The 27,957-nt window shown below is 33.9% G+C and overlaps 2 protein-coding genes and 1 long non-coding RNA gene across 7 annotated transcripts in view; 1 reads left to right on the top strand and 2 right to left on the bottom strand.

Annotated features, from left to right (window-relative positions):
• LOC124233507 (calcitonin gene-related peptide type 1 receptor) overlaps positions 1–3,491 on the bottom strand; it is a 103,175-nt gene extending 99,684 nt beyond the window's left edge. For both annotated transcript variants that reach the window (XM_046650652.1, XM_046650653.1), the window contains exon 1: positions 3,265–3,491. The gene's annotated coding sequence lies outside the window, so the exon portion shown is untranslated. The remainder of the gene's footprint in view (positions 1–3,264) is intronic.
• LOC124233508 (uncharacterized) overlaps positions 1–21,691 on the top strand; it is a 63,873-nt gene extending 42,182 nt beyond the window's left edge. Inside the window, exon 3 of the long non-coding RNA XR_006887082.1 lies at positions 21,503–21,691. This is a non-coding gene — a long non-coding RNA (uncharacterized LOC124233508). The remainder of the gene's footprint in view (positions 1–21,502) is intronic.
• A 1,880-nt stretch (positions 21,692–23,571) lies between these two features.
• Positions 23,572–27,957, bottom strand: part of LOC124233500 (tissue factor pathway inhibitor-like) — a 78,294-nt gene continuing 73,908 nt past the window's right edge. For all 4 annotated transcript variants that reach the window (XR_006887080.1, XM_046650644.1, XM_046650643.1 and 1 more), the window contains 2 exons: positions 26,793–26,972; positions 23,572–26,078 (listed from right to left, as the gene is read on the bottom strand). Coding sequence is in view for 3 of the 4 variants with exons in the window: in XM_046650644.1 (XP_046506600.1) it covers positions 25,972–26,078; positions 26,793–26,972 (287 nt within the window). In the remaining variant the exon portion in view is untranslated. The remainder of the gene's footprint in view (positions 26,079–26,792; positions 26,973–27,957) is intronic.

The raw sequence follows: 27,957 nt of genomic DNA, 5'->3' as shown, positions 1-27,957 counted from the left end.
GATACTTTGATTGCATAACTCCTATTCTTAAAAGAATTTGGGCAGAAATGGTTGTCTATGTGAATAAATGGGAAAGATATTGAGATATCTGTTTGGTACACAGACCTGATCTCGTGTTTCTGGTCAATTTTTATTTTCCACCTAAATGCATCAAAACGTTTTCTGATATTAAATGAGAGGATTTCTTGAAATAATAGTGCAGCATGCTAGAAGTACTTTGGTAGAAAAAGAGATCTTTCCTGAGAAATTATAAACATTTATAGTTCACACATGGACTTCAAAACCAGACACAGACAAATGTTTTAAATAGCTGTGCACTGATTTTCCATCTTAAGTGTCTTCCCTGATCGTCTGATTGAGACAAGAACTGAGGTGCTTCAAACTTGACTCTCTGAGTGTCTTTCATTAACACCATTGGAATGATACAGCTTATGTTTATGGGTTAAAAGCTTCTCTGAATCCTAAACAGAGATAAGGAAGAAAGCCAATTTTGACTTGAAATAATGTTCTTTGAATATATTTGTTTTCTGAAAAGTTGACACCATAATCATATCTCCAAAAACAGAATTATTTTTTCAAGCTGCATTCAAAGTCATACCTAAGAGTATGAAATGTTTCGTTTAGTGAATGCATATTTTGACCCTTTAAAAATCATTTTGTTCATTTATCTATAAAAGTTTCTAAGGCAGTTCTTAAAAATTAAGTTAATATCAAATTTTAACCATGGAGATAAAAATTAAAAGCAAAATATTGTTACAATGGTTACACAATGATCTAAGTTAGAAATATCTAATACTATTAACTGAAGTCTGATTAGTTTTTACGTGTTTTTCAAAGAATTTTTCCACATTAACATAAAGCATATAAGGTAATCTTTTTTGTCTTAATATTATTTTGAAATTTTTATTGAAATAAACTTCTGTTATGTCTCAAATAATGCTAAAATATCTACCAGTGAATGTGAATATTCTCATCAATATGTTAGGGTATTGACTCCCTTTAAACCTGTTTGTATCCTGGGCATCATTGGTGAGTAAAGGACATACACCTTGAACGAGTATGTAACATAATTTTTAAAATTTCAGACCGAGTTCTAATTTATTTTTATTTTTCTGTTATTCCAAGTTTTTCAAAGTGAATGAGTAATTTTATATATTACAAAAATTTACATATTTTAACTAATCAAATAATATTTTGGCATACGCTAAGCTATAGTAGGAAAAAAAGACAGTGTAGCAATAACCAAAAGCATATTTCTTAAAGACAACTGAATAGTACAGGTATAACATATTTCAGCTCACATTATTCATATAATTTCTCAACTCTGTGCTTCATTTTACATATTTAGAATTGGCCTTAGACTCTGTGCAATAATTTTATGATCCTATAGGGTACTATCATCCAGAAAAAAAATGAATTCTTTGTGACTGAAAGCATGCATTGATACTCTGATATTCTCTTATCATTAAAGAAAGCAAACTTTAAAATATGAATTCTTATTTCAAGCTTTCAATTATTTTCTCAAATAATGTCTTTGCCTAATGACCCTCAATATTCATTGCCTACTGTTTTTAACAGTATTTTTTTGAAAAATAAAGATTATAAGCCATACTATTAGTACAGTTACAAAAATTTAATTAAATTATGCAATAAAATTATGTTTTTTGGGCGAGCAATTAAATAAAACTTAGAGAAGTTTGGGGAGTTCCTTATTATAAAGTATGATATTAACTTGATATTAGTATCATACCTCCTTCTAAAGAATAATCTCAATTAAAAATTATGCTATTTTAATTTTTGTTACTAACCCATGGCATTGGGTTAGGCATTTAATGTGTTCTTTCCATTTCCTCCTCTCATGATCTAATGACTATTTACAAAGTCATATTCTAAAAACACTTTTTCCATTTCTACACGTGTCAGGGAACTCAATACAATTAATGATTGAAAGGAGATAGGAAATCAGCTACAATATTTTTAAATCAGATTTAATTGAAGTTTTCATTATTTGGAGAAATTTGTGGAAAAACTGAGTAGAAAATTATGAAGGAGTTACTCAGAATGAGTTTGTAGTCCACTGCTAACGTGCCGGATTATGGGTGATTAAGCACAGGATTTCTCCGTTGAAGGACATTTTGCAGAATATAATTTCATTTAGGTATGAAAATACATGTAAATTATGTCAAACCATATACTTGAACACAAATCTGACATCCAACTTTTTCTTGGCAACAAATTTGTGATATCGCTATACCAACAACTTATTAAAGAGACACTAGTTTCTTAAATTGCCCAGGACAGTCTGTACTGTTGAAAGAAGCATTAACAGATGTTTCATCTCAACATTTCAGTAAGTTTTATTCTGGAAATTCTTTTTTTTTTTTAAATACCCACTTTAATTTCTCTGTTTAATAATTTGATATAATTATTTGGGAAAACTGTTAATTTTCTTTATCCACAATTATCTCAATATCACACCCTCCCCCCAAAGCTTGCAGAGGGATACCAGACAAATTGAAGTAACACATTCTATTAGCTAAAGATTTTTGAAGTTAGAGTTAATATAGAAATCTGAACATTTTCTCACCCCTAGCTGTTTTTTTCCCTTTGTAGCCCACCCCATGATCCGATGCAGCGGAAACAGTTCAGAGTTAGCAAAAGAGAGATTTAAACACATCTGGCAACAACAAACAATGAAAATTCCATTAGTTCAATAGTTAGAGATGTGTGTATAAATAGAGGTGAAATGCAAATAGAAGGCAAATATAACAAATCCAAGTGATTACTTTTCTTTTAATTCTCCATTGTGTTCAACAGCTGAGTGAGTGAGACTCTGAGACCCCGTAAATAGTTGTTCTTTCACCTCTTTCATAGAGGACTGATTATATGGAAAGTTTAAAGACCCCTCCTGGGGGAAAAAATGTTTTCCTGCTGTCAAAATTCAATCTTAGCTAGTAGCAGCTAATTTTAAAAGGCATTGTTCCTTGATTAAGATGTTTGTTCAGAAGCATGCCTTTTAATGCATTTAGGTTTTTATTACTTGCTAAATTTATTTTCTAGAATATCACTGCACATAATATTATCTCATAGTAGTAGATTTTGTATACATCTTGGGGTAACATACTGTGGTTTCTTTAACGTGAAATAAATGAAAATATGTTTCAACATCATTTCAACGTCACTAAATTCTGCAGTAGAAACATTGTCAAACTACATGAGAACACTACTCGGAGTAAATATATTTGTTGTGAATAATGTACTTACCCAGCACAGCTCCTAAGGAAATTCTTGGTGAGATATTCTTAGGATGGAATTTGATTTTCTGAGATTCCGCAGGGGAGATTTACCCCCAGGCTAGGTGGGGAAGAGGGAGAGCCTTGCAATGTGATCCTGCAGGCAGGGTGAGGTCCAGTTAGCAGAGCTGGATGATCCTAAAGCAGGAGGTGACACTCTTTGCTGGAGAGAGAGGACTGTTCTGAGTAGATTGGAAGTGTTGTCACATTGTATGTGCTCAGCAGCAGAAGGGAAACATCAGAGCTTCCTGTTACATCACTCTGACCCCGCCTGCAGTTAGTGTTAGGTTACTTTCTTTCTCAAATAGCATTCCCCAGGAAAGCAGCACTCCTTTCTTCTTCTGAGACAAGAGCAAGATGTAGCCTGAACAGACAGAGATCATATGCTGTATGAATACATTGTGAGCAGCAAAAGCTGGCTGGATTTCACCTTGACTGAGTTCTGTTAGAACTTGCCAAACAGAGCTGCCTGTGATTTGAAGGAAATCTGAATGTAACATTCTACTCAAAGAGTTAAAGGAATCACGAGAGTGTGTGTGCGTGTGTGTGCTGAATTATACCTGACAAAGCATCGAGGACATTTTTTGTCTAACGTGTCTATCTTTGTAAATGAACACAGAAAAATAATAACTGCTCCCATCATAATTAAATCTATGATCTGACTCATTAATTTGGAGCGCTCATAATCAGAGCTCTTCCTTGATCAGTTTTCCATAATTAATGACAAAACTTTATCCTGTATGTTTTTCAACTTTTTTTTACTTTGTTCATGACATAATTACGTATGTGTGTCATAAACAAAACATTTGTGTGTGTGTATATGTTGTGTGTGTATATATATATTCATATACGTAGAATTATTTTTCATTATCTATAAGTATACATTTTAGAGAAAATACCCCTTTGAGAATATATTCATAAGACTAAAATAATTGTACATATTTTTAAATATGGGACTTAATTATGCTATCACCTATGAAATAAAAAAGCAATTTATACTACAACATTTATACCTCAAAATAGCCTTAACAAAAATGCAGGTAATTTATAAACATAATATTATGAAACAATGTAAAATGTGTAACATACATTAATTTTTTAGAAAAAGTTCTGCCTCAAAATATAATTTTATTCTAAATGTGTTTAATGAATCATTGGAAACTATCAGGGAAGAAAATTTTAAATTTGAAATGCACTTGTCTTTTGATAATGAGGTATATCTGTGAGATACAGCAATAATTATAATTGCTGAAACCTCAACACCATTGAAAATCACTTAATTTATCTGGGCATCAATTTTTTCTCATCGGTAACTAGAAAAGATGGATCAAATAATATCTAAAATCCCTTCTATCTCTAAGACTTTGAATCAACAAATTATGTAACATTTAGAAATAGATAAGACATTGTAGTGATTATTCAATTCTTCGTAAATTTGAGATCAGAGGCACTGAGAAATGGGGAAGTCATTGCAATTCAGGAACAAAATGAGATGCTCACACTCTTTGTAGACTAACAAAGGAGGACAAGGCAACATAAATTAAAGGGATATCATGTTTCCGAAGCAGTATGCTCCTGTTGTCATTTTTATTACCTGGATCCACGGAAGTAACTTACCACACAATCTTTGATATTAAAGTCAATAGGATCAAGGTCAATAAAAATACATACATGCAAAAAATAGGGTACATACCAATCTCCATCAATTATACTTAAAAGACTTGTAAGAAACTGAATTCAAACCTATTTGGTTCTTAGGAGAAAGAAAATAACCAGAGGAGTTAAACAGCCAGGTTATAGAATATTGTATTTCCAGTATGGCTTGGTTTTGCTTTGCCTTGGGAGGCTGCTGAGGTGTACCTCATTTTGAGCTATTTCCTTCAACCCATGAGAAGGAAAGTAGATGTTGCAGATCATCGCTGGCTCCACGAACAGTGGCTCTTTAATCAGAACGCTGATGTGGATATTCCCAGGTGAAAGCTTTGCTGAATTCTGCTGTGGAGGGAGCACATAGCCCAGGGAACCACTAAGAAAGAAGTACAAAGCACTAGGATTGGACCAAGAAACGTGAAATTCCAGTCCTCGTTCTGACACTTTCTTGTGTGTCCTCTAACGAAACTTTTTAGGTGCCAGTGCTTTCATTTTAAAACTCAGAGCAGAATCATATACTAGATTTTTTTGTTTGTTTGTTTTTTTGCTGAGGAAGATTCACCTTGAGCTAACATCTGTTGCCAATCTACCTCTTTTTGCTTGAGGAAGATTTGCTGTGAGCTAATATCTGTGCTAATCTTCCTCTATTTTGTATGTGGGTCGCTGTCACAGCCTGGCTGTCAATGAGTGGTGTAGGTCCATGTCCAGGAATGGAACCAGGGCCACCAAAGCAGAGGGTAACAAACTTAACCACTAGGCCACAGGGCCAGCCCTAGATTTTAATATTTGTATGATCACTGTCCATGTTTTCTCATCTCCTATGTTTAGTATAGTATCTGACCCCTAGAAAGAGATCAATATATAGCTTTTCAATTTAAGTTATGAAAAACTAAAATTTTTCCCAATAAGTTTGCAAAAGCATTACTTTTTTCCCCAAAGATTCATTGATTTCATTTACACTAGTGAAGTCTAGTAAATGAAAAAAAATCTATGCTTTGAACTTATGTCGTAAGACTCTTAAACCAATGCTCTTTCTCCTCTACTATACAGCAAGTGTTATACTAAGTGGAAGGCTAATAGGTTAGGTTATAGTATTTATGTTCAAGTTATTGGTCAGGCACATGGTTATTGTCCCTAAAGACTCTAATAATTTTCATCACTATCATCTATAAACCTTATTCAGAAATAACAAGCAAACTGCATCCCACTAATCAGATCCTTCAGAGTTGCCGTTTCATAAACTCCAGGTGAAATAAATGGCTTGAAGACTTCCAGGGAGCTCTGGGTATGGGGGGACAAGTGAAAAGATAGATAATGCAAACTTCTCAAGTACACACTGAAGCATGATGAAAAATATTTGGAAAAATGCAGTAGAACAAATTGAAAATATTTCAATAATCAATGAGGTGATTCTTAGCCAATGTGGCATTAATCAATACATTAATTCAGCCTTCTGTATTTCATATATATATATATATATATATAAAAATATATATATAAAATAATGTTTCCCAGAACAATTTGAAGACACTTGCTAATCATTTAATATGCAGTGTGATCGGGCTTATATTTTGAGCTAGATACTGTATTAGTTGTGTTGGGGAGTTATGGAAAAATAGGATGTGTCCTGCTGTCTAGTTGTTTACAGCACAGATTGACTATCACACAAGGAATCATGTGCCAAATTCTCTGCAATTAGCAACTAATGCTGCCAACACAGGGTCTAGATGTAAACACGCAGGACACTGTCAATAAGATTCTCTATAGAACTGAGCAATGGTGTATAAATGAAGAATGACAGATATAATGATAAAATAATCATACTGGTCTATTTCAGAATACTGCACACAGGGTTGTGCTTACTCTTGCAGTCCCGTGTCAGGCTTACAAGCACTGCAGTCCCTTAATAATGAGTACCGATGACCATGTGAAATGCCCTTTGACTCACACTCAGGATGAGACGAACTCAAAATCTGAGGATTACTGTTTATATTATTCGACCGAGTTAGTTAAATTAGACGAGAAATGTTGTTTGACAAATTTAGTTCTCTACAGGCTGAACTGACCACTTCTTTTGAATTCATGTGGCTACTTCCTTGGAGCGTAGTTCCGCTACAAAAGCAAACAAGCAAAACAAAACAAAACACCTTTACATGAAACGTTATGAACAGACCGTCCTGGTAAGGGTTCAGGGAAGAACTTTGAAAATGATTTCGATGAAGTTTTTCAGGTTTTATGCTGCGGGTTAATAATTCCTCTGTGCTCTCAATGTCTGAAAGTCATTACTTACACTGAGAGAGAATTATGCAGTCAACAAAATTATGTATACCATGCTTTATTAAAAATGCACCAAAAATTTGAGGAGAAGCATATAATTTTTTATAATCTTTATGTCAAAAATTCTAGTAATGAAATAAGTCAACCTGAACTTTTATTATTTTACCTAACAATTGCTTAGCATTTTCCAAGTTATTTTGTTACTAAATGAATTGCATTTAGTAAAAAGACCTGGATCTGATGGCTGGACCATTGAGAGTGAATATGCTATTTTCTATTATTAAAATCAGAGGGCTGATTGCGCACATAATTTATCATCTTGAGGGAAATCATAATGTTTGCCATAACATCAAATATTTTTAAAATATTTGCTATGAATACGAATTTGAAAAGAGCAGAAAATTTTAAATATGAAATGAGTAACATTATATCAGGTCCATATATAGAAAAACAAAACTATTTTACTGGCCTATAAATAGTATTTCTTTTAGTATTTTATAATTTGTTTCCCCAAGAGAGTCAAACAACATGTCAAAAACAATTGGCTAAAAAGCTGCCTACTCTTTTCATTGATTCTTGTTAAGTTCTGATGGACCTGGATCTTGCAGGGAACTCAACATTTTATCATAGATCTTCATGAGTGTTTGAGCCTCTCCTCCCGGGAAACGGGGGATAGTTGCTAGAATAAACAGCTAGCCCTAGTAAATGAGATATACCATGGACTAATTAAAAATGAAAATTTTAACACAACGAGATTATAAGTGCTCACTTAAATGAGGGTACAGAATGAACTTCTTCCAGGTGAACACCCTCAATTAGAGTGATCGTATGCCCCGGCTTGCTAGGGCAGTCCCAGTGTATATAAACTAGGACACCCCACGAAGTGTCCTAGTTTAGATGAAAAATTATACGTGGTCACCCTAGCCATACTTATCCATACTGCATTGACAAGTGATACATAAATACTGAGAGTGAGTGAGTGATTTGTTTGGGAAACTGGAGCCTTCTTTCCCAGAAGAATTGAAAGTAATTCTATTTCTAGGATAGTTTTGGTTGGAATTGATAAAGATGCTCTTTTCACCTCTGGATATGTATTTATTGTGAGCTTATTCTGAAATGCTTCTTATTTGCTGAATATCAATCAACTGTGAAAATAAATGGTTTTCTTAACTTTGTGTTTATGCATATTAACGTAAGTAGTATTTGATTAAATGACTGTCTTATATTTTGCTTACAATTTAATCATTAAGTTCTAAAGATGCCAAGTAGTATGAAAGTTTTCCCAGTACAGACTATTTTATTCAGCAACTATTGTCATATTTGTATAACTTGTAAAATTATTAACAATTTCTATTTTTCTCTTCGATAATTCACTCATACTTATCATTCTATTATATACAGTGAAAGTTTTTAAATATATAGGAATGTGTAACTATATATAATGCATATATTAAAGAATAATACAACATACTTGCCTAAGAATTCTTACCACCTTTAAGATCCTTTTTATACTTAGCTTTGAGGAGTTGGGTATCTATAGTCCCATCCTGCCACCTAGTGTTAAACATTCTCAAATTGCAAAAAGTCTGAAATAATAATGAAATTGTTTTTCTCTAATGAAAAAAATCCCAACAACTAGGGAAGATTCTTAAGAAAACATTCTGATGCACATGATAATGAGAGTTGTAATGGGCAGGTAATTAAAGTATCAGTTGGTACATATGTAGTGAAAAGAAGGTGTACTTCATAAAATATTTTGATGCAAACAAATCATTAAATAAATGTTAAGGGTCCCACCCTGTGGCCGAGTGGCAGCCCAGGGTTTCGCCAGTTCGGATCCTGGGTGTGGACATGGCACCACTCATTAAGCCATGCCGAGGCACCATCTCTCATAGCACAACTGAAAGGACCTACAACTAGAATATACAACTACATGCTGGGGGGCTTTGGGGAGAAGAAGAAAAAGAAAGATGTTTGGCAACAGATGTTAGCTCAGCTGCCAATCTTTAAAAAAAAATTTAAAAAATGTTAAAACATAAGTAAAAATTACAAATTAAAATGACATATCATTTTTGTCTTCCAATGAATATATATATTACATGTACATGTATTATATGTATGTACATGTAATATATATATATATATATATATATATATATATTTAAATATTTGAAATGATCTAAAGCCAGACAACTCTGAAGCCCATGGCTAGGATAAAGTAAATTAACCCATAGGTATCTGATCAGGAATAGAAATAAGATCTTCAAAAGCTCACAACAGTGTGAAAAGTGTTTCTCACATCTGATAAGCAAGGCCCTCTAATATCTAAGCATGAAAAGTATTTATTCTACCACTGTATGTTAGGAAAAAAATCAATTATTAATTCACTATAATCCTGCCCTGGCTTAATACAGCTGACATTTGAGAGAGGCAGTATGTGGGGGGCATATTAATTACCTCTGAGGTCTGTCTCTATAAACATTTGTAAGGTTTCGGAACCACATTAATTGATCATCTACCATGCGCCAAGCATTTGGATGGATACTGGGAGTACAAAGTTTGGTAATGGGGACATGGTCCCTGCTCTTAAGGAATTTACTTTCTTTCCTTTGGTAGACATTTAGAAAAATGTACTTATTTTTGCTCATATTGCTTAAATACTCAGATTGCTAAAAAGCAGTATGTTCAATGACTGAAGGTAGGATGGAGGGAAAACATATTTCTTGTAAAAAAGAGGGTAATAATTACTCTGGAACCTAAAAGTCAAGAAATATAAGGCATTCAATACATTAGGAAGAAGTCTGTTCTCAGTAGGGCTTCCCAGAAGCAGAGCTTGAGAGAAGGATTTGGGTGCCCATGACTTACTAAAGGAGAGCTCTTTAGGCTTTAGGAAAAAACATTAAGGGAGGGAATGAAGCAGGACTGGAAGAAGAAGGAGGTGAGCGAGCATATGGTCTCAGGTAAAATCTAGATTTGGCATAACCAATGGGGTAGGGCTCTGGGGTGTAAATTGCATATCAGAGTTGTCCTCCCATGATGCAAGGGAGTCTGTCTTTAGTAGCTCAGACACTTAGTCAGACACTGTCACCGTGGGAGCGGAGAACATAAATTCTAGGCAAAGTAACTACCATCAGCTGAAGATAATTTGGAGAAGGCTGCAGCTGGGAGTTATTAGTCGCCAATTCTCCCAGAAACTGGGAGCTGAGTGCACCAGCTCAATAAAGGGCATGTGGGAGGGGCACCAAAGCAGAGTTTACTAGGAAGACTATTGCAAGTACACAAAATCTGTTCAAGTGCTGCACCTAGATTGCTTCTAGAGCCTGGAGACCAGTGAGCATGAAAAGAATCCCATGTGAATACATCAGGACATAGAATGTAGGGCCATGTAGACTGTGGGAAGGAATTTGTATTTTACTCTACTTGGAATGAGTCACGCAATCCAAATCAAGTTTTATGCTTTGTTCTGGTGCGACTGGGTGGGGCTGGGGTGAGGCACCAAGGACAAAACGCTTTCCTGGGAAATGTTCTGTGTCTTTCTGCAAGTTATTAGCTGTCATTAATGCCCACAGTGTTGACCATAGACCCTTATATATGGTAGCCTTCAAATTCATTTCTCATGGTATGGGGGATATTCAGAAAATAAAAATACTACAATTGGACAACTCTCTTTTTTGGATTAATTGTAAGAAATCATAAAAACAAATTCAATTTTGGGTTGCATTGACTATTGTATTGTTGAGTACTTAACAATATCTAGTAGTGCTGTTGGGTCTCTGTTTTGTTTTGGGGGAGGTTGAGGAAGAAAAGTAATGTTGTTGATGGCTGGCACTTTTCCAGAAATATGCTATACACTTTAGATACTTTCTTTAACTCTGTGAAGATTTTATTTTCACTTTTCAAATGAAAGAACAGAATCTTAGTAAGTTTATACAACTGGAAATTGGTCAAACTGGAACTTGAAACCTAAGTTATTTAGTTTTTAAAACTGTCCTTTACAACATTATTAGCAAAATATTTAATCTGGCAAACTACTTCAGATATTTTTGGAAGAAAATTGTATGGACTATAAGTCAAATGGCATCGGTTGCTGGGGCTTTGGTAGATAATTCCACATTGACAAAATGAAAATAATGAGTATTAACAATTTAGGAAAACAGCACAATGTTCAGCAAATTTATGTTAAAGCATTACCACTAGCTTGGCTATTTTTCTATTTAAATATATTTGTATTCTGATTTTTATCTGCATCATATATTTCCAATAGTATTCATATATGAATGATAGTGTATGTTTCTGAATATTTGGGAGGATGACACAAAGAATAATGGAGGTCATTTTTTAAACTTAAAATTTCTTAGAAACATAAGGCATATTTAAATATTTTAAGATGAGTTTTACATAGGTTTATTAGAGAACTATAAAGAACATTCACCAATTTTACTCGTTTTTACCCATGTCGAAATTTTCATATTAAAAATATTATTAGCACCTCAGGCAATTATCTAAAAAATTATTAAAAATTTTAAAAATTCTCAATATATAATTTTTACATTTTCCTCCATTAATCTTGTTAACAGTAAAGCCAATTATATTAATCCCCTCATTTGTCAGTTATAAAATTGTTACTTTAGCAAGCAAAATTTACCTAAAAGTTCCTACTTTAACTTTCAATTGTCTTACTTATTTGAATAATTGTTACAGTTCAAAGAGGCTATATTCTAAAACTCTGAAATATTAAATACTCAACTAATTGTAATACTATTGGCTATCCTTTTATTGAATACATATGATGGAGCAAACACTATGCTAAGTACTTTACACATGTGCTCTCATTTACACTCACAATCATTTCACAGACAAAGAAGACAGGATTAGCGACCCCAAGATTTACTGGGCTCAAATCCAAGTTGATTTCAATCCGAATCCTGTGCTCTTTATTATTGTATTTGATTGGGTGTTTTATTTTTTCTTCCACAATCCTTAAAATATTCTTTATTTGCTTCTGACAGTTTATTGACAGTGAGAAGAAAGGAGAAACTGTGGGATTTACTGGATTTTAAAGATTTTCTCCCTAATTAAATGATCCTTTGCGTCTGTGTGTGTATGTGTGGGTGGGTGGGTGGGTGGGTGTGTATAGCTTGTGAAGGAGAAAAACAGAACTTGCAAAAGATTAAATGAAAATTTTCCTAACATATACTAGCTTTACAATTCTAAAGACTTTCTCATTGAACACTGGCAGATATTTTGAGTAAAAAAATCTTAATTGTTTATTTCTTCATCTCTGGAGTAGCAATTTCTTGGCTAGATGGGTCATTTAGGTAGCTCACAGCTGTTCACATTTTGAAACTCTGGAAATTTCCCTAGAGTGACTTATAAATTTTATGGAACATTTTGTTGAGAGTGGGGAATATGTTAACAAAAGAAAGACTATTGGAAAGTCAAAATTCTTGCCTTCTGATTCCAAAAAGTTACAAAGAAGAAGGAAGTAGCAGTTTCCTCTGGCTTCTAACTTGAGAGCACCTGCAGCTTAACACAGTGCAGAACATTAGAATTACACCCTCTGTGAAAGTACAGATTAAATACGGATCAAAACCCCGAAAACACTCAGATTCATATTTGATGTAGCCGATCTTATAAAGAATGAAGAACAGCAACCCGTCAGGAATGTGTGGAGGAATGCGTTAATTCTGGCTGTTTAGGATTTGCTTAACTCTTATTAGAATAAATTATAATTTGAAATAAGACTTTGGTACTAGAATTAACTTGTTCTTCTCTAAATTTTACCAGCTCTTTTAAGAACGATTTAAATAAAAAAGAGATTACTTTCAAAATTGTCAAAGCTTTTCATGAGCTTGAAATGCCTTGATGAGTTACTGTAAATCAGAAGCACATTTATTATATTCTCTAGAACACATATAATCTTGAGTGGGGGGAGAAGTTAATGGTTCAGAAAACTTTTTTTTTTTTAATTGTAAACAAAATCCAAATGTTAAGGCATTTGGAATCTCCCAAATTGAGTGGGGCCCCCATAAGGTAGTAACTTAGAAGCTTCTGTAAAAGCTTCTGATATTTGGGGATCAATCAGGCACTGACAAAGGAAGTCCGTTACAGGCGTAGTCAGCTCAGATGTGGCAGGCTGCATCAACATAGGCTGGTTTTGAAGGAACATAGCAGAACACTGAAAATGCCCACCTTATGCTAGGAGGGATGGGCGTTGTTACTGAGAGAAAAGTCTGGCTGATGTTGATTTTTGTTTTCTAATCACAAAACATCTTTACAATTTTTGACTTACTGTATATTGGTGTTGGATGCTTTTTAAAGAGAAATCATTTTCATAAAATCCTGAAATGCCCAAATCAAAAGAATTCTTATAGGCAGTCTAGTCCAAAACATTTGTTCTAAATATGAGTAAATGTGGAGCCGAAGAAGTTTGATGACAAAACAAATTCATCCACCAAGCAGTGTTGGTGTTGGTAACAAGAAACCGTATCTCTTAGTTCACACTCCAGAACTATTCCCCCAAGCTCTGATGGGAAGTGAAAGCATTAAACAATTTTATATTTATTTTAATTAATTTTTATTTTTCAGCGAAGCACTACAGGCACATAATTGAAAGATCAATTAACATTAAAGACTTATAACAAGTAAACAGCTATTCTTCATTCTCAGACTTCACGCCCAACTTTATTCTGGCTTCCTTCCATTCTCGCCATTTAGATGTACAATTGCATTTTTATTTCTACTTCTCTGTATGTGACTTATTCTCCCATATTCTTCTCTGTCCTGTAGGAATTTTTTCTTCATCACTAGTATGTGAAATTGTGTGCGTGTGTGTGTGTAGAGGGTGTGCTGGGTGGGTTTTCCTTTGTTGGGTAGCATTCACCATTTCAATGAAGAAAACCTGTGTCATCTAGTTCTACAAAATCTCCCCCCTCTATTTTGTCTTTTCTATTTTCTGGACCTTCTGTTACTTCAAGATTTGGCTCCTGAATTGACGGCTTACTGTTCTTTTTTTTTTCCTATCATTTTCCTTTTCTGTGGCTTTTTCTTTCAATAGCTTAGAGATTTTCTTCACTTTTTCTTCCATTTCTTGATTTTTTAAAAAACATATTTAGTGTATTTAAAAAATTTTTTCCTTTATAAGCTAATGTTCTTATTATTATCTTCTTTATCTGAAAATACTAACTAGAAGAATTACAATAAATAGAAAAATATTTGCTCTTTTTATGTTCCTCAACGACGTATTTGAATTTTCTCTATGGGTTTTTTTTTTCCTAAAGGTTTTTTAAAACATCTTTTGTGCGATTTCGTGTTAGGTATGTTAGGGTTTTGTTCTACTGTGGCTAGAATATATTTTCTATTTAGTTTACAGAAATGCTATTGATTGCATATGTTGAAATTGTCTATAGGAATCTTGCCAAACTCCACTATTATTTCTAATTGTTGTCTTAGATTCTCTTGGATTTAAAATTATGACAAGCATATTATATGACAATAACAATGATATAATATTTATATCTAATTACTGTTTCTTGTTTTTTGCTTTGGCTGTAAAATTAAGACTGCCTGGATATGTTCAATATTAATGGTAACGGAGGACATCTTAATCCTGTTCCTGAGTTTAGTGGGAATGTTTATAAAATTTTACCACTAAGTATAATATGTTATAACATTGGTAGATATTGGTAGATATCCTTTATCAAATTAAGAAAGGTCTCTTCTTTAGCTTGCTAAATGTTTTTAATCATGAAACACGTGTTGAATTTAATCAAATGATTTTTCTTTATCCATTTAATATAATAATTTATACTTTTTTTCTGTTAGTATTTTTATTACATTAAACAATGATCAAATTTGAACCATCTTTATATTTCTTACTAAATCATCAGTATTACTGGTTTTTCCTTTTGCCTTAGATTCCAGTATGTTTCAGTTACTAATCCCATCTTTTTAAAAAGCTTGGTATTTTCATGAATTTTTACTTTATTTTTGACTTTTTAAAAAAATACTGCATTACAATTTTATCCTGGTTACTGAGATTTTTTTTGTGTCCCCTCAAATTTTGTGCCTGAGACAAGTGCTTCACTTGCCTTGCTCTAATTCAAGCCCTGCCACTCAGATCACAAATTTCAGGTAGTGCTTATACCAACCAGAAATCTGGGGGTGGACTTGTGAGTCAAACCTAGTTAATCGGAAAGTCACATTTCTTAAAACGTGGCGTTGAGGTCAAGGCTAGCCATAAGACATTTGGGTCAAAGACACTGAGACCAGATTTTGTTGTTGTTGTTGAGGTCATAATAGTTTATAACATTGTAAAATTTCAGTTGTATATTATTATTTGTCAGTCACCAAATAAGTGTGTCCCTTTACTCCTTATATCCACCCCCAACCACCTTTCCCTCCGGAAACCACTAATCTGTTCTCTTTGTCCATGTATTAGTTTATCTTTCACATATGAGTGAAATCATATGGTGTTTGTCTTTCTCTGTCTGGTATATTTTGCTTACCTTCAAGGTCCATCCATGTTGTTGCAAATGAGATGATTTTGTCTTCTTATGGGTGAGTAGTATTCCTTTGTATATATTTACCACATCTTCTTTATCCATTCATCAGTCAATGGGCACTTGGGTTGCTTCCACATCTTGGCTATTGTGAATAATGCTGCAATGAACATGGCAGTGAATAAATCTCTTTGAATTGTCAATTTCAAGTTCTTTGGATAAATACCCAGTAGTGGGGTAGCTGGGTTGTATGGTATTTCTATTTTTAATTTTTTGAGAAATCTCCATGCTGTTTTCTATAGTGGCTGCACCAGTTTGCATTTCCACTAGCAGCATATGATGGTTCCCTTCTTGCAACATCCTCTCAAGCATTTGTTATTTTTTGTCTTGGTAATTATAGCCATTTTAATGGGTGTAATGTGATATCTCAGTGTAGTTTTGATTTGCATTTCCCTGATGATTAATGATGTGGAACATCTTTTCATGTGCCTATTGGCCATCTGTATATATTCTTTGGAAAATTGTTCGTATCCTCGGCCCGACTTTTGATCGGGTTGGTTTTTTTGTTGTTCAGTGGTGTGAGTTCTTTATATATTTTGGAGATCAACCCCTTTCTGGATATATGATTTGCCAATATTTTCTCCCAGTTGGTGGGTTATCTTTTCATTTTGTTCATGGTTTTCTTTGCCTTGCAGAAGCTCTTTAGTCTGATGAAGTCCCATTTGTTTATTTTTTCTTTTGTTTCCCTTGCCTGAGTAGACATCGTATTTGAAAAGATCCCTTTAAGACCTATGTCAAAGAGTGTACTGCCTATATTTTCTTCTAGGAGTTTTAAGGTTTCAAATCTTACCTTCAAGTAATTTGATCCTATTTGATCCATTTTGAGTTAATTTTTGTGTATGGCAAAAGATAAGGCTCTACTTTCATTCTATTGCATATGGCTGTCCAGTTTTCCCAACACCATTTATTGAAGAGCCTTTCCTTTCACCATCATATGTTTTTAGCTCCTTTGTCAAAGATCAACTGTCCATAGATGTGTCATTTTATTTTTGGACTTTCAATTCTGATCCATTGATCTCTCTGTCTGTTTTTGTACCAGTAGCATGCTCTTTTAATTACTATAGCTTTGTAGTATATTTTGAAGTCAGGGATTCTGGTGCCCCCACTTGTGTTCTTTTTTCTCAAGATTGCTTTAACTATTTGGGGTCTTTTGTTGCCCCATGTGAATTTTAGGTTTCTTTGTTCTATTTCCATGAAGAACGTCATTGGGATTCTGATTGGGAGTGCATTGAATCTGTAGATTGCTTTAGGTAGGAGGAACATTTTAACCATGTTTATTCTTCTAACCCATGTATATGGAATATCTTTCCATTTCTTTATGTCATCATCAGTTTCTCTCAATAATGTCTTATAGTTTTCCATAAATAGGTCGTTTACCTCGTTGGTTAAATTTTATGCTAGATATTGTATTCTTTTTGTTGTGATTGTAAATGAGATTGTAATCTTGAGTTCTCTGTTAGTTCGTTATTAGAGTATAGAAATGCAACCGATTTTTCTAAGTTGATTTTCTACTCTGCAAATTTGCTGTAGTTGTTGATTATTCCTAACAGTTTCTGATGGATTCTTTAAAGTTTTCTGTACATAAAATCATGTCGCCTGTAAGCAGTGAAAATTTTACTTCTTCATTGCCAACTTGGATATCCTTTGTTTCTTTTTCTTACCTAATTGCTCTCACCAATACCTCCAGTACTATGTTGAATGAGTGGCAAGAGTGGGCACCCTCGTCTTGTTCCTGTTCTCAGAAGGATGGCTTTTAGTTTTTCCCCATTGAGTATGATGTTGTCTGTGGGTTTTTCATATATCATCTTTATTATGTTGAGGTAATTTCCTTCTATACCCATTTTATTGAGAGCTTTTATCATAAATTGATGTTGGATCTTGTCAAGTGCTTTCTCTGTGTCTATTGAATTGATCATGTGGTTTTTATCTCTCATTTTGTTAATGTGGTTTATCACATTGATTGATCTGCAGATGTTGAACCATCCCTGTGTTCCTGGTATGAATCCCACTTAATCATGGTGTATGATCCTTTTAAGGCATTGCTGTATTTGGTTTGCCAATATGCTGTTGAGAATTTTTGCATTTATATTTACCAGCGATATTAGCCTGTAATTATCCTTCTTTGTGTTGTCCTTGTCTGGCTTTGAGATCAGGATAATGTTTGCCTCAGAAAATGTGCTAGGAAGTGTTCCATCTTCTTCAACTTTTTGGAATAGTTTCATAAGAGTAGGTATTAAATCTTCTTTGAATGTTTGGTAGAATTCTCCAGAGAAGCCATCTGGTGCTGGACTTTTGTTTTTTGGGAGTTTTTTGATTACTGTTTCAATCTCTACTTGTGACTGGTCTAGTCAGATTCTCTATTTTTTCTTGATTCAGTTTTGGGAGGTTGTATGAGTCAAAGAATTTATCCATTTCTTCTAGATTGTCCAATTTGTTTCAAAGTATTCTCTTATAATCCTTTGTATTTCTGTGATATCTGTTGTAATTTCTCGTCTTTCATTTCTAATTTTATTTATCAACGGCTTCTCTCCTTCTTTGTTAGTGAGTCTGGCTAAGGATTTGTCAATTTTGTTTATCTCCTCAAAGAACCAGATCTTAGTTTCATTGATCCTTTCTACCGTTTTTTTTTGGTTTCTATTTCATTTATTTCTTCTCTAATTTTTATTATTTCCCTCCTTCTGCTGACTTCGAACTTTGCTTGTTCTTCTTTTTCTAATTCTGTTAGGAGTAGTTTAAGATTACTTATTTGAGATTTTTCTTATTTGCTAAGGTGGGCCTGTATTGCTATTAATTTCCCTCTTGAGACTGCTTTTGCTGCCTCCCATATGAGTTGGTATGAGGTATTTTCATTTTTATTTGTCTCCAGATATTTTTTGATTCCTTCTTTAATCTTTTAAATGATCCATTGGTTTTTCAGTAGCATGTTGTTTAGTCTCCATGTATTTGTCACTTTCCCAGCTTTTTTCTTGTGGTTGATTTCCAGTTTCATAGCATTATGGTCAGGAAAGATGCTTGATATGATTTCAGTCTTCTTAAATTTATCAAGGCTTGCCTCTTTTCCTCAGCATATTGACTATCTTTGTGAATGTTCCATGTACGCTTGAGAAGAATGTGTACTCGGCTGTTTTTCAATGGAGTGTTCTCTATATGTCTATTAAGTCCATCTGGCCTAGTTTTTCGTTTAATTCCACTATTTCCTTTTTGACTTTCTGTCTGGATGATCTATCCATTGATGTAAGTGGGATGTTAAGGTCCTCTACTATTACTTGATTGTTGTTAACATTTCCTTTAAGGTGTCTTAATAGTTGCTTTATGTACTTTGGTGCTCCTATGTTGGGCATGTATGTTTTTATAAGTGTGATGTCTTGTTGGTGGAGTGTCCCTTTTGTCATTATATACTGTCCCTCTTTGTCTCTCATTGCCTTTTGTCTTGTGAAGTCTGCTTTGTCTGATGTAAGTATGGCAACACCTGCTTTCTTTTGTTTGCCCTTAACTTGGAGTATCATCTTCCATCCCTTCACTCAGAGCCTGTGTTTGTCTTTAGAGCTGAGCTGTATTTCCTGGATGCAGCATACTCTTGGGTCCATCCAGCCAGTCATATGATTGGAGAATTCAATCCATTTACATTTAGAGTGATCATTGGTATATGAAGGCTTATTACTGCCATTTTATCACTTTTTTTCAGTTGTTCTATATTTCCCTTGTTTCTCATTTCATGTATTTTGGACTGTCAGTTCAGTTACGTAATTCTCTATGATGATTTTCTCAGTTTTCTCTCTTTTTTTTTACTTGTGTCTCTGTTCTCATTGTTTGCTTAGTGGTTACCGTGAGATTTATATAAAAAATCTCATAGATGAGATAGTCTATTTTCCGATAGCCTCTTATTTCCTTAGTCTAATCAGGTTCCATCCCTTTCCTCTTCCCCATCTAAGTTATTGTCACAACTCATTCCATTTTGTGTTGTGAGTTTGTGGTTAAAATGATGAGATTATCATTATTTTGATGTTTTCCTTCCCTTTATTTTTAATGTTATAATTAAATGTTTGTCAACCTGTTCTGATAGAGAGCTGCAGTTTTTTTTTTATTTTGCCTACCTATTATCTCCTTGCTCAAAGTTTTGTAAACCCTTTCTATTTTGTTTCAGGTATGAGAGCCTTCTTGATCATTTCTTGTAGGGGAGGCCTTGTGGCAATGAACTCCCTCAGATTTTGTTTATCTGGGAATGTTTTCATTTCTCCAACATATCTGAAGAATATTTTCACTGGATAGAGTATTTTTGGCTGAAAGTTTTTATCTTTCAGAATTTTGAATATATCACTCCACTCTCTCCTAGCCTGTAAGGTCTGCTGAGAAATCCACTGAAAGCCTGATAGGGGTTCCTTTGTAAGTTATTTTCTTCTGTCTTGCTGCCCTTAATATTTTTTGTCATTGACTTTTGCCAATTTTACTACTATATGCCTTGGAGAAGGTCTTTTTGCATTGATCTAATTAGGAGTTCTGTTATTTCTTTTACTTATAACTCCTGCTCCTTGCCAGTTTTAGGAAGCTCTCAGATATTATTTCTTTGGACAAGCTCTCTGCTTCTATCTCCCTCTCTTCTCCCCTGGAATGCCTATGTTCCTTATGTTGCATTTCCTAATTGATTTTGATATTTCTCAGAGAATTATTTCATTTCTTTTTAGATTTAATTTTCTCTCCTCCTCCATCTGAAGCATGTCTGTATTTCTTTCCTCCAAATTGTTAATTCTGCCCTTCATGATGTCAGCTCTGTTATTGAAGGACTACAGATTTTTCTTTATTTCATTGTGTTTTTTATCTCCAACATTTCTGATTGATTTTTCTGTGTAGTTTCAATCTCTTTTGTGAAGAATTCCCTCTGGTCATTAATTTTATTCCTGATTTCATTGAACTGTCTTTCTGAATTTTCTTGTAATTCATTGAATTTTCTTATGATAGATATTTTGAATTCTCTGTCATTTAGATTATAAATTTCTATGCCTTCAGTATTGATTTCTGGGTGCTTGTCATTTTCCTTCTGGTCTGGAGTATTAATGTACCTCATCATATTATTTGATGGGGTGGATTTGTGACTTCACATATTGGTAGTGTCTGGTGGCAGATTCCACCTGCCACCACTGAGTGGTGGTGGTGGGGGGTCAGGAGCTGTGTATTCTGAGCCTGCCAAAAACCCTGGCATCTGTGCCTGTCCTTTGGGATCTATGCTGACAGTGCCTCTGTGATTGCCTGCTGGCAGCTGCTGCTTTACTAATGTATTTGTATATCCTCTGGTGGGGTTCCCTTGGTTTAACTCACTGGCTGAGCTGGTTCACTGGACAGGAGGAGGGGTGCTTTCTTCCATGTGAGTGATCCTGGGATCATTCTCACTCTGCCCTAGCTATCTGCCCTCCTGGGCTGCTGGCTTGATGAGAACATCTCTGTGATAACTTAGCCTCCTATGCAGGTAGCTTACCTACAGCTGAAAGGCAATTTCAAGAGCAAAGTTGTTCCCACAGAGATCCCCTCACCCAGAGCTGCATGCAGTCCCACACCCTATGTCACTGATGGGGAGGGAAAGGAGATCCCTTTACCTCCTCCCACTTCCTCCTGGGGGGTCCAGCACCTCCACCTTCAGACGTATGACTGTGTGGTTCTCTCAGGTGTCTACTGTGTTCTATGAATGTCTCCTGTTGGTTTATAAATGTCCTTCTCATTGTGTCTTAGAGGAGAGAGTCTATGGGAAGAGCTCACTCTGCCATGAAGCTGATGTTGCTCTTCTCTGGAATCCTCCGGAATTCTCTGGAATCTGGAATCACATGAAGCAGAGATGCTGGAAACCTCTGAATCTTCTGTGAGCTTTTTAATCCTCCTTCTCTCCTCCCTGCCCATTTATCAGAGTCATTAAATTTCATGTTTAAACCAAAAATCTAATCATCTCCTTTAACTGCTCAGAAACCATCACTTAGTCATATGGATTAAGGTTCTTCCATGTCTTTTTATGGCTTAGCAGCTCATATGTTTTCGGTGCTGAATAATATTTCATCGTCTATATGTAACACAGTTTACCCATTCATCTACTGAAGGACATCTGGATTGCTTCCAAGTTTTGGCAATTATGAATAAAGTTGCTCTAAATATCTGTGTGCAGGTTTTTGTGTGGACATACATTTTCAACTTCTTAGGGTAAATACCAAGAAACATGTTTGCTGGATGATATGGTAAGAGTATGTTTAGTTTTATAAGAAACTCTCAAACTGTCTTCCAAAGTGGCTGTACTATTTTTCATTCCCACCAGCAATAAATAAGGGTTGCTCTTGCTCTTTGCCAGCATTTGATGGTGTCAGTGTACCTGATTTTGGCCATTCTAATAGGTGTGTAGTCATAGCTCATTGTTTTAATTTATATTTCCCTGATGACATATAATGTGAACCATCTTTTAACATGCTATTTGCTGTCTGCATATCTTCTTTGGTAAGATATCTGTTAAAAAAGACTTTGGTCCATTTTTAAATAGAGAGTCTTTTGTTTTCTTATTGTTGACTTTTAAGAATTTTTAAAATATTTTGGATAAGAATTTTTTTATCAGATGATCTTTTGCAAATATTTTCTCCCAGTCTGTGGCTTGTCTTCTAATATCTTGATATTGTCTTTTGCAGATGCAAAGTTTTTAATTTTAATGAAGTCTAACTTCTCAATTATTTCTTTCATGGATCGTCCCCAAGGCCAGGACTTTAATTAGATTCTTTGAGGTAAGAGAGTCCAAACTTTTCTAGTTCTAGAAAACTTTGCTCTGAGAGGATGTGGGCCTTAAATTTTGGAAGTCATCTTGAAATCTTGTGAGATTAGGAATAAAGAGAAATACTGTTGAGCAGCAGAATTAGGGGCAAAGACAGACTGAGTTTTGATGAAAACATGAGGTCTTGAATCCATCCATAATAAAGTCAAATACCTCTAGCCTTTTCAATTTGTAGTCAAATATATCCCTGTTTTGTTTCAGACTGTTTGGACCAGAATTTTTCTCATCTGTGTTGAGGAAATCATATTCATAGTCCTAATGCTCTATTTTTTTGTATTATATGATTAAATGACTGCCTGCCTCTTTCTCCCTCTGGTAAAATGAAATGCCATGTACCGCTACTCCCTTTAAAAGTGGTCTGAATAATTCTAGCCAAGACACCAGCTACGTGGTTAGAGTAGTTCAGAGATTGGGGCCTGAGGGACTGACAAGATCTAGGTTCCCTGTTCTGTATAGCAGGATGCAGGAAAAGCAATTAAGGTGTGTCCTCGCTAATGTCGTTGAGAAAGAACTGAAAGTCAAAAGTTGGAAAAACTACATACAAATGCTAATTTCATAAAAAAACAGACAAGAGTAAGTGCAGGTGATAAAAATTCAAGAAGTCCACTAACCAGTGGCTACATTAGTGTGATTTTCTTCTTTCTTCTTCTATGGAGAGTGGCGAGGCCACCTTCAACGTGTAGTTATGATATATGTCTAAATATACATAGCATATTTATATAATTACATAAGAAATGATTGATAGAAATTTAGATGGAATAGAGCAAATGTAGAATATTAGGATTGTAAAGAATAGTATCCTAATTTGTTTGACAAGTAGGAAATCATTATAGATGCAGATTTGTAATTGAAAGGGGATTATTAGGAAATTCCAATTAAAGAGGTAAAAATGGACTGGAGCTTATGAAACATTTTTTTTTCTTTGTCTTTGGGCTTTTTACCTTTGTGATAAGTGAAGAACACTAATTTATTTTTTAAGTGTAAAAAATTTCATGAGTACAGCAGTAAAACTTTATTACTCAGGATAATACACTTTACTTCTTATAATGTAAAAAATAAAATCATTTGAGCTGTTTTTAGCATGACTTAATTTTGAACAAATAAACAAAATAGGTAAATATAAGTATATGCTGTATAATATAAATCTATATAAAATTCACAGTTAGATGCATTTGATTATGCAAAACAAAGCAAGACAAAACCACCAGAGGGCTTCTATTTAAAAACATAGTAAAAATAATATTCACATGCATTAAACATTGCAAACCATCTTAGTGTATGTCTTTTTTGACTAAGTAATGAAGCCATGAATGGTAATTGGAGAAAACAATTAGTCAACTCACCAATGTGCTGTTTATCTGTCCTTGGCAACTTGCCACTCGACCTAAGGAGACTTTAGCCTTTATTTGAAGATATTGCTATCCATGTATAAATGACAACAGAGCATATTTCACAATGGATTTTGATTTCCAAAGTTTTTTGGATTTTTTGGCATTCTTTGCTCAAATTCCACAGCAAAGATTCAGTTTAAAGCAGTTGCTTGTGTACTGAATATTTGAAATTAAGATACAAAGTTTTTCTTTAGTGAAAAAATTGAAATTATTTTGGGGTCATATAATTTTTATGCCGTAGGATGAAAATTATGTATAATTGTATGTTAGGACTTTTCATATTCTGTCTCAAAACATGGTGATTTCATAACTCATATCAGTTGGACCCTGGATTCAGATGAATGGTCTGGAGGGGATCAGATTTTTGAATAAGAAATCAGCATGAATAAGCTGAGTAATTAAAGATATTTTCAGTGAACAGCAAATACTCTTTTAACTAAATTGAAGTATTCATGAAAGAGTAGTGTAGCTAAGTCCAAATATACATATATATATATATATAAATTGTGGGGAATTGGGTAAGGTTAAGTACCAACTACTGAGTCCTTGAAGGGTTTGGGGTAGTGGTGAAATATACTGAATTAATTCTTAGGAATTAAATCAATACTCATGTGAAGAATACAGTGAAGGTAAAAAGCCTGGGAGTTGGATGAGCTTATGAAGAAGGAGGCAACAGTGTTTGGAGACTGATTAGATGTGGTATATGAGGGAAAATACGAAGTCAAGACTGGGTTCAAACTTTCAAACCTGAGGAACAGGCAGAATTATAATACTATTGCTAGAAATTAGTCATTAAGCTAAACTAAATGGATGAAATGGTTAGTTGTTTCTAAATGACAAGTTCCAATTTAAATACGAAATTAGAAGTGAACAGTATAGAGACTGAAATGTGCATGATGAGGCTGTTGGGATGCTGGACTGCACATGGCTCAGCAGAGAAGGAAAGGAATGGATCTGGATATAGTGAATTAACACCAGAGAATGTTAGTTAAAACCCTGAGAGTAAACAGCACTTGGATTTTCTAGGGGAATCTTCCTTACTGATAATTTTCTCTTCCTCTTCTACAGAAATGGCATGCCTGTTTTTTCTTTTAAGCATGAATTTCTGGCTGTATTGTGTGTAATCATTTATCCTAATGATAAATCAACAGGTTTCAGGAGGTTCAAATATTATTGCTATTTTGGGAGCAGAACATTTTGTCAAACAATAAAATTAGGAAGTACATAGAGTTTCTTTCTGATGGCCATTAAAACTTCCCTTGTCCACCAAGTTTCTTCGTATCATGATCAGCATTTAACACACAATTATCTGACTATCTTTACTGATATAACAGGCCATAAGCAAAGAAAAAAAAATCATATGAATCAAAATTAGGCAGGCACATGACAAAGGGTTGACTTTTCTTTGTTGAAATATGGTTTGGCTCAAGATTGGTCGAGGTACTACTGGTTAGTGCAACAGGAGAAAACGTATTTCTAGAGAGGGAAGTATATGACAGAATTCCATTGTTACCAGCTCTTTCCAAATACACAATTGAGTGATCTTTGTCAGAAGGTGCTTGTCACCATTTTAGATGGAAAACCCAAAAAGTGCTTGGTTTTTAATAGCTGCATTTCTTAATCTGGGCATAGGCTATAAAGAAGATCATCATATATATGATCAAAACAAGTAAGTGACAATATAATCTCAAATAGATGACCACTAAATGGAAAAATGGACTGATTTGAGGTGGCCAGCAGTAAGATCATTTGTAGTTAAATGGCAAATAGGGATCAAGAGAATAAGTAAACTTATAGTAGTCAGTTAATAAATTATAGCCCTGGAAGAACCAATTTGACTAGATTAGATAACGATCACTGATGTAAATGTATTAATAGCAGATAATATATGCATAGGAAATTCATGAAGTTTTAAAAGGACTTTAGGAAAGAAAAAAATAGAAATCATATTGAAAAGCTTCATCCAAAATATTTAGTAGGATTAATGTTGTAATAACATAACAAATTTATGTCTTTTTAACAAAAATTTTTTCGTATACTATTTTCACTGGCTGCTTCTTTCTTTTTCTTTTTGTTTTAATTAATCCTTCTTTTGATATTCTTTGGATGAAACCTACAAAAGGAATAGAAACAAATTTATGCATGATAAAGTAACATAATAAAACATTTTATCTAAAATTTCCTCAAATTATCTTTTGTTAAAAACAAAAAAAATGAATAATTAAAAGCCTTTAATTTGTCTATGTTTAGAAGAACCTATTTCTAAGGAAGTCACTTTGTATACATAAGAGTTAGCAAAAATGGACAAGCATGTTGTTGATTTTTATTATTTATCTTCAGTCAAAAATTCAAGCTCATTTTATTAAAAAGTGGACACGTGGCTCTATGTGGCTAGTGGAATTATAGATAATTTTTATTTACATATAAATACTCTTCTATAAACATGCATCATTTTTATACTCAGCAGAAAATCAATAAAGGCATTAAAATTTTGTGTATTATAAAAAAGCGTAAAGATATTTTGGTATAATTCTTTAAAATGAAAACATAGTGTGTAAATATTAAAACAATAAAATGTTGATTTGTTTGAAATTAATTATTTTTCTATGAAAACACATTAAGAGGAATTGCAGCTTACATATCCAGCAATATTATCTAAATGTAATTGAAAAGTGGACATTTATTAGCTAAATCATAATATTTTGTTTCTTATAATAAATAGAACCAATTTCAGGATATTTTTCTAGATTAAAATTCATTCAGGATTTTAATACAATTATCATCTTAAACACTAGTGAATTAATAATCTGAAGAATGTCTTCTATACCTTTCTTACAAGCCTTAAGACATGCTCTTTTAGAAGTAAAATTGTTTTCATTCCCTCCACATCCACTGTACTTAAATGGGCGGCATTTCCCAATAATTGAATTGTAGTAGAATCTGCTTTCATTGGCTTGACACAATCCTCTGTCCGCTGGGGTCAGACACCAGGAGGGGCCATAAAATTCTAAGAACATCAAGAAAACACGGTAAGTCACTTAGGATAATTAATCTAAGACTTTAATATTATTGTTTATAGATTAGTCTTGTGGGGTGTTTATGTAAAACAGTAATCTGCATGAATAAAAGCAGTACTCAGTAAAATTCATGCATTTTGATTCCATGAAAAGGCTCAACCAATCTCCAAGTGTCCAATAAATTAAAAAGTAGATACATTTGCTAATGAGAAGTGCTATGATTACTCTTTCTATGAAAAAACTAGCTGTACATAATAAAACCACTATTCAACAATTTGACTTCTGAAAATTTGTTAACCATATGCATTAAAAAAACTGTCAATGTTTACATATTGTTTGTTCGTGAATGTTCAACTTTGGAAAAAATAGTGCCAATGAACAAAATCTTTATTCTTTGTACAGCACAAATACTGAAGCTGAGGAAGTGTGTCTTCTCTTGACTAAAAAAGTGCTGAATGATGTAACAAAATCACAATTTAAAGTTCAGGGATCTAGATGTAGCAAATTCTAACTTTAAGCTTCAGAGAAGGAGCCAAGAAGAAATGGTTTGACTTAGTTATAAAGTTTTCTCATAAATTGAAGCATTGGTTTTAGATGAGTTAGACGTTTTTGCAAAGGAAGGAATATTGCTAAAGCCAGTAAAATAAAACACTTACAGGTTTAAACCAGAGAGACAAGCTGGTCTGTCAATGGGACCAAGCGATTTCAAAAATAGAAGAAAAAGATGCAACTAGAGTAATAAAAGGAACACTCATTTCCTTAAGGCAAAGCAGAGAAATAGATTCAGCCCAGTGGTTGTTTTTAGCTCCTTTGGGAATTCCTGTCAGTGAGGGGAAGCTGGTCCCCTTTAGTAGCAAAGCTAAACTGCTTGATATTAGTAAACCCATATTGCAGATATGTTGGTGGACGGTGAGAAATCAGTATAGGAAAACTTTAGTGGCTTTGCCAAAGCATGAGATGTGGGACAGCAAATGC

The sequence above is a fragment of the Equus quagga genome, unplaced genomic scaffold, assembly GCF_021613505.1.
Source record: "Equus quagga isolate Etosha38 unplaced genomic scaffold, UCLA_HA_Equagga_1.0 203_RagTag, whole genome shotgun sequence".
Taxonomy (NCBI): domain Eukaryota; kingdom Metazoa; phylum Chordata; class Mammalia; order Perissodactyla; family Equidae; genus Equus; species Equus quagga.
The sequence above is the reverse complement of the archived record's forward strand: the minus strand, read 5'-3'. Positions and strand labels throughout refer to the sequence as shown.